The sequence below is a fragment of the Sander lucioperca genome, chromosome 5 (assembly GCF_008315115.2).
Source record: "Sander lucioperca isolate FBNREF2018 chromosome 5, SLUC_FBN_1.2, whole genome shotgun sequence".
In the NCBI taxonomy this organism is placed as follows: Eukaryota; Metazoa; Chordata; class Actinopteri; order Perciformes; family Percidae; genus Sander; species Sander lucioperca.
In genome coordinates, this window is record NC_050177.1 from 27898020 (window position 1) to 27905941 (window position 7922).

A 7922-nucleotide genomic window follows, 5' to 3' on the forward strand; every position below is an offset into this window, starting at 1 on the left:
TTCTCTCCGTCAGATTCCTGTCAACTCACACTGGACACAAACACAGTGAACAGAAAACTCAAACTGTCTGACAACAACAGGAAGGTGACAGTAGAGGAGGAGGATCAGTCATATCCTGATCATCCAGAGAGGTTTGACTCCTGCTATCAGCTGCTGTGTAGAGATGGTCTGACTGGTCGCTGTTACTGGGAGGTTGAGAGGAGAGGACAGGTTGAAATATCAGTGAGTTACAGAGGAATCAGCAGGAGAGGAGACGGTAGAGACTGTTTGTTTGGACTTAATGTTCAGTCCTGGAGTCTGAACTGCGCTGATTGTGGTTACTCTGTCTGGCACAATAACAGAATAACACCCATCTCCTCCTCCTCTGACTCTGGTAGAGTAGCATCCACCTCCTCCTCCTCTGACTCTGGTAGAGTAGCATCCACCTCCTCCTCCTCTGTCTCTGATAGAGTAGCAGTGTATGTGGACTGTCCTGCTGGCTCTCTGTCCTTCTACACAGTCTCCTCTGACTCACTGATCCACCTCCACACCTTCAACACCACATTCACTCAGACTCTCTATCCTGGGTTTGGGTTCTTGTTCAGGTTTCGTGGTTCCTCAGTGTCTCTGAGTCCTCTGGAGGACAGAGAGTCTCCTCCTGTTTCTTACTGCTGATCAGTTGAGTCTGTACAGGATCACACTAACAGAAATATTTCAGGTTATTGTTATGAACTAATGAATGAACTTTGTATGAAATAATTGAGAATGATTGAACAGATTCCTGGTGAACATTGTAAACTTCTTTAAAGATGGAAGCTGTGATCATCTAATTGTAGAAATGCCGTTGACTTGTGTCATGTTTAGTTTTGACTTCTGTCTCTTTTCACAATAAAAGCATCAAGTTCCTGTGATGTGTTTGAGGTCTTTCTGTTTAACTTTTAAAGTCAGTGAACTCCAGATGGGGGGGTGCTGTTCAGGATCTTTTTAGTCTTTCTGATTATTTTAGTGTTACGTTTAATAACATCCAAACCATAGACTGTATATATGAATATAATAGTAATATTGAATACATTTTTTTATTATTTATATACTACATATATAAAGTGAATATATTTTATTGACATAATGCTATAAACAAACGATTCTGGTTAAAAACATTAGCACATATGAATAAAACATAATTTATAAAGAGCTAATAACGAATATACATTTATACAATAAAGGATAAAGTACATATAAATAAATAAAATAAAAAACAGGATGTACTGTGTACGCAAATAACGTCTCAATGACATAATCACGTAAAGGCAGAGTCCGTTACTCCAGCTGACGTTGCTAATGTTGTCATGTAGCTGTTGTGTTGCTGGGTCTTTGGAGGAAAGCAGCTTCTGTTCAGACTGGGGGGTTAAAAATACGTATTTTAACTTTTTTACCACGCGGACAGAAGATACTCTCTCTCTCTCTCTCTCTCTCTCTCACTCACATGAGCCGGCCAGAGAGTTCACCAACTATTTTCTCTGAAGGCGAAGCTCTGCAACTTGGGCGGAGTGATATGCTTTGCAGCAAGCCTTTCTGAGAATATAGTTCCCAGTTTTTTACGGTTAGAAGATGGCTGTGTGTCATGTTACGTTGTTTTTGTCCACGCTGTGACTCTACAAATCACAACATGTAAATAGGAACATGTTGGCGTTATTTTGTCACTTATTGGGAGCAGTAGGCTTGCTGGAACCATTCACCTGCAGGATCTGTGCTAGGCTAAGCTAATGCTGGGCGCGTCAGACAGCGTTACAGCACGCACGGAGACGAGAAGGGTATGCTAATACATGACAGTAATAAGCTAAAGTCCCAATAAGTCGACGTGTTCCTTGAATTAAAAAAATGAGGAAAAATCCAATCTTTAAGGACACCAATTATCTTTGTGAATGAATAATGTATCGTAAATAAATAAATAAATGTTCTTCCTTAAAATACAGGGGGCGTAAGTCAGTACACCCCTATGTTAAATTCCCATAGAGGCAGGCAGACTTTTATTTTGAAAGGCCAGTTATTTCATGGATCCAGGATACTATGCATCCTGATAAAGTTCCCTTGGCCCCCACATCATCACATACCCTTCACCATACCCCCACATCATCACATACCCTTCACCATACCCCACATCATCACATACCCTTCACCATACCCCCACATCATCACATACCCTTCACCATACCCCCACATCATCACATACCCTTCACCATACCCCACATCATCACATACCCTTCACCATACCCCACATCATCACATACCCTTCACCATACCCCCACATCATCACATACCCTTCACCATACCCCACATCATCACATACCCTTCACCATACCCCACATCATCACATACCCTTCACCATACCCCCACATCATCACATACCCTTCACCATACCCCCACATCATCACATACCCTTCACCATACCCCACATCATCACATACCCTTCACCATACCCCACATCATCACATACCCTTCACCATACCCCACATCATCACATACCCTTCACCATACCCCCACATCATCACATACCCTTCACCATACCCCCACATCATCACATACCCTTCACCATACCCCACATCATCACATACCCTTCACCATACCCCACATCATCACATACCCTTCACCATACCCCCACATCATCAATCAATAGCTGGTCTGATTTGCATTGAGAGATGATTTTATGGAAAGTACCCCATGACCAATCTCTATTTTATACGTTATATGCATCAGAACTTTAATATATTTTGATGTTCTGTTCAGACAATGAAACTAACTATTATTTTTAAACTGCATTATCATGTGACTTTAGTGAGGACTCATAAATAACTACAAATAACTAATGTTAAGGAAATCTGTTTATGTTTTGTTAGGCGTTTCTGGATTTTTTATTCTTTTTTTTAAATATATGTTGGCCGATATATCGGATTTTTAAATCATCAACTATTTGTATCGTATCGGTGTTAAAAATCCTTTATCGGTCAGGCTCTACTTAGTACGCGGGGCGCACCTGCAGAAACTGCTCCGGTCTGAAAGCTACCGTAGCTATGGTAGCTGCCGTAGCTACCGTAGCACCGTAGCTACCAGCTACCGTAGCTACGGTGCTACCGTAGCCTGGCTGTTTCTCAGCACGTAGTCGGAACCCTGGGCTTCACGTTTAGGACCTTTATTTCAGGGTCATAACTTAACTTGACTTAACTTTTACAGGGAACAAACTGCTACCTTACCTCGCTGATTATCAGTCCGCTGGTTTTATTGTGATCCTCTTTTCCTCTTTCCTTCTGCAGTCGTTCTGTCCAGTGAAGAAGAGGAGGAAGAGGAGGAGGAGGAAGGAGACGGAGGAAAGTGGACGACACAAAGCTCAGAGCAGAGACCGGCAGGAGACTCAGACTACAGACTCAGACTACAGACTCAAAGTACAGACTCAAACTACAGACTCAAACTACAGACTCAAACTACAGACTCAGACTACAGACTTCCTATGTTCCCAGATGTTAAAGTGATGTGTTAGAAACAGACGCTGCTCTAAGAGTTGAACTCTGTAGAGAACAGTTAGTAGGGTGTGTCTCTGTGTGTGTGTGTGTGTGTGTGTGTGTGTGTGTGTGTGTGTGTATGTCTCTGTGTGTGTCTGTGTGTGTGTGTGTGTGTGTGTGTGTGTGTGTGTAACTCTGTGTGCAGAGAACAGTTAGTAGATTAAAAGATGACCCGTCCCCCTCAAGTCTTTAACTTAGAGAGTCAACCTGCAGCAGAACTTCATCATCTGGTCAACGACTCACACAAGACTTTATACACACCATAGAGACTCTGCAGAGGGTGTGTGTGTGTGTGTGTCTATTGTGAACTATTTTGACTTTTTTCTAAAACATTTAATCTTTATTTCTGTGTAATATTCTCCCAGGTGCCCCCCTGTCTCGGCCACCACTTCCTGGGTGCGTGTGCTGCGGCGCCCCCTGTGATGCCTCCCCCCACGGCGGTCTGATGGATTTCGGCTCTGCGTGGGCGTCTCCTCGCCGCTGAGCTGCATCTGCTTGCTCTTCGCCATGCAGCGGCGCTTCAGATACCCCGAGAGGCCGGTCGACTTCCTGTCCGGCTGCTGCTTCATGGTGGCAGCCACGTACTTCAGTAGAAAGGGGCGTGGCCGCTCCAGTGTCCGGGTCTCCGTCTGCTGACGCCTCCCAGTGGTGAGAGTGAGTATCTGCACACAGAAAGTACAATGTAGTCAAAATAACACGTTCATTTCGATTAATTAATCTGAGAAAAAATAACGCGTTAAAAAAATTAACGCAGATTAATCGTATTGACCTTTGACCCGGAGCCATTTAGCCACCATTGGACTGTAAAATGAAGGAGGGAGACGAGAATGCGCTGCCTGGATCATTAATTGGAACATTTACTCATAAAAAACGGCCTGACGGAAGTGTGGATAAAAATAAAGTCGTCTGCAATGTCTGCAGCAAGGAATTTGCATATCACCGGAGTTTGTCAACTCTAAAGTACCACCTCAATGCGAAGCATCCAGGAGTTAACGTTAATCCGGAGGTAGGCTTACGACCTACCACGTCCCGTGATACCGACTGTAGCAGTCAACGTCATCTTCAAACCACACTGGAGCAAACACTGAAACGCAAACTTAGCATATCTGTATGTGACCGACTGAGCAATTCTCTTGCTAAATGGATCACAATGTCCTGCAGACCAGTTTCGGTGATAGAAGACAGGGGGTTAGCAGAGGTTTTGCAAATAGCCTCTTCAGACATAACATATAACCCGCCATCGCGAAACACCATTATGTTAAAAATCCAGCAGCTGTACGACACTGAAAAAAAAAACAAAAGGAGATTTATTGGTGGGAGCGGAATATATCGTGCTGACAGGGGATCACTGGACTTCAGTTAGCAATCACAATTACCTTGGTGTTACGGCACACATCATTGACTGTGAGTGGAAACTCCAGTCATTTGCGTTAGCAATGCTAAAAACGGACGCCAGGCATTCCGCCGATGCCTGCGCATAGCAGTTTTTGTCTGTGGCGGAGGCATGGGGAGTTCAACAAAAGATCACCACACTCGGCACAGACAGCGCCCGAAACATGATTGCTGCGGCGAGAAAGCTTCCATATGAGCACATGCCTTGCGTTGCTCATATGTTACAGAGAAGCATCACTGTTTGCCTCGCAGACAGTGGGTTTTGTGACACATTGGCAAAGTGTCGTAAGATAGTGGGACATTTTAAACATAGCCCTGCTAATACAGAGGAGCTCCACCAGCAGCAAAATGAACTTGGGCAACTGACAGAAAGTCTGATTCAGGACGTTCCCACATGATGGAACTCGTCACTCACCATGATCTCTCATCTCCTGAAGAACCAGGAGGCTATCAAGGCTACACTGAGCAGACAGAAGCACAAGCTGACTATGTTGACTACATCTGAGTGGGACAAACTTCAGAGGCTGGAAACCATCCTTGAACCATGCAAGTAAAAGCTTACACACACATACACACACACACACACACACACACACACACACACACACACAAATGTCATTTAAAAAAAAAAATATTGATGTAGGCCAGGCTACTACTATGACATTGATATCATAAATGTACTGTGTGCATCTCTCATCATCCACTGCAGATATGTGACTGAGCTCCTTGGAGGTGAGACTTATGTTTCTTGCTCTGTGGTGTTGCCTGCTCTCTGCCACCTGTACCGCACAATGGACGTTTCAGAGGAGGACCGAGCCTACATAGGACAATTCCTGTCTGAACGACAAGCAAACCTCAACAATGGATGGCTCAACATAGCTTCTGCACTGGACCCACGCTTCAAGGACTTGAAGTATCTTCAAAGAGGAGACAGAGAAGAGGTGTGGACCAGTCTTGAGGTACTGCTGCAAAATAAACCCAGTACGGCTACCCCAGAGCCTGCAGAGGAGCCACCGAAAAAGAGAAGCCTCCTACTCTTTGCTTCAGACACAGACTCAGATAATGACACGGTGGAACCAAGCAGGGCTCTGAACCGCTACAAAGCAGAGCCCAGCATCAGCATGGAGGAATGCCCGCTGCAGTGGTGGACAACTCATGCAGGAGCCCATCAACAGCTGTCTGTCCTGGCTCGCAAATATCTGGCTGCGCTTGCCAGTTCTGTCCCTTGTGAGAGACTTTTTTCACTTGCAGGTAATATAGTCCAAAAAAGAGGGCAGCCTTGAGCTCTGAGAATGTAGAGAAGTTAGTTTGTCTCAGTGACTGGCTGAAGGAGAAGTAGAAGTGAGGCAGATGTGTCTGACTAAAACGTAAAAATGAGAAATTGTTGCTTTGTTGATTTTTTTGTGTGAAATGTGGTAAAAGGGGCTGTTTTTTTTTTATTGGAGGTTCATGTTCAATTATACAAAAAGCCCTGGAATTGATATTGCACTATGTTCAACTTTTGGTCTCTGTTGCCTGAGTTTATTTATGGCACATACAAGAGAAATAGTGTTGACATTAAAGGGAGTGTTAATTTATTCATTGTGTCCCTTAGGTTCTAACTGTGGCCTGAGATGCCTTGTATGTACAGTGAAAAAAAATCTTCTTCCTAAAGCACTATTGAATTTATTTTCTCAGCATATTAGGTCATATTGTTGATTGTTATGGCCATTATTTGAACAGTGAAAATAATAAAAAAAAGAGTTTTTGAACTTAAATATCACTAATGCTGATTATTTATTGATTTATTTGAATTGAAATATTTAAAATACTTTAACAGCAAAAATTATGTATGCGATTAATTTTGATTAATTAATCACAGAGTATGTAATTAATTTGATTACATTTTTTAATCGATTGACAGCCCTAAATATTATATATATGGGGTTATAGGGTATATATATATATATATTTAATATTATATAATATTATAATAAGGTTGACTAACCCTCCATAACACAGAACTCTGGGTTTCTGGACTATTTGCTCACGCCCGCATTCATGTTGAACGTGCAATTCGGCGTCTTAAGGTGTACAGGATTCTTTCTCAAACAGTGCCAGTCAACTTGGTCCCAAAAAATTATAAAATAATCAAGATCTGTGTGGGTCTAGTGAATTTAAGAGGTGAGCTTATTTCAAGTAACAAGACACTTAATGTGTTGTACTTCAATACACACACACACACACACACACACACACACACACACACACACACACACACACACACACACACACACACAGTGATAATTTAAGTCTTCATTTTTATTTTTTTATTTTAAGTCTGTGTTTTTGTGTAGTTTCTCAAGGCAAATCAACATGGCTTAGTAAATAACTGCATGGGTTTTATTTACTGTACAAAGAAAAAATGTCTTTCTTGCCCCATGTAACTGTTTCCCTCACCTGCCTGTCCACAGGGTAATGACACAGATATAACAGGTTCTGGGGAGAGGGCGGAGTCATCTCGATACAGCCGATCTTATACGTCTGGGGCCACATTGGGGGCTGAGCTACACAGTAGTGGAGATAGCGTGGGGGCTTGGGTGCGGCCGTCCCAGGGCCCTGTGCCAGTTAGGGGCCCCTCAAACGCCGCCGATCTTGCATCACGTGACGAGAACGGAGCCCTCGCCAAGTGACATGTTATCAGCTGAAAGAAGCTAATTACTGCATATGATCTCACGTTGTGATAATCCAGCTCTTCTTACCAGACATATATATAATAGAGCCATGTCATTATATAGTGTTCTTATCAGACATATATATAATAGAGCCATGTCATTATATAGTGTTCTTATCAGACATATATATAATAGAGCCATGTCAGTTATATAGTGTGGCTCTGATTGAGCTCACTTGGCCTGTTCAGCACCATCGCTGTCCATCAGCTGTCTCTGTCCATGATCAGCTGTCTCTGTCCATCATCACCTGTCCCTGTCCATCACCTGTCCCTGTCCATGTTCA

The 7922-nt window shown here is 43.1% G+C and overlaps 1 protein-coding gene across 1 annotated transcript; it reads left to right on the forward strand.

Moving 5' to 3' along the window:
• The first annotated feature begins 4316 nt into the window (after nt 1–4316).
• On the forward strand, nt 4317–6208 carry LOC116057034 (zinc finger BED domain-containing protein 1-like). The gene is made up of 2 exons (XM_031309463.2): nt 4317–5475; nt 5635–6208. Exons 1-2 carry the CDS (start codon nt 5342–5344, stop codon nt 6206–6208), a joined length of 708 nt encoding a protein of 235 aa, XP_031165323.1. The 5' UTR covers nt 4317–5341.
• The last annotated feature ends 1714 nt before the right edge of the window (nt 6209–7922 follow it).

Excerpts from the sequence above, each read along its gene's own strand:
- LOC116057034 (XM_031309463.2), top strand. The coding sequence starts at position 5,342 with ATGATCTCTCATCTCCTGAAGAACCAGGAGGCTATCAAGGCTACACTG. Across the intron at positions 5,476-5,634 it reads ACCATCCTTGAACCATGCAA|ATATGTGACTGAGCTCCTTG; the intron begins GTAAAAGCTTAC and ends CATCCACTGCAG.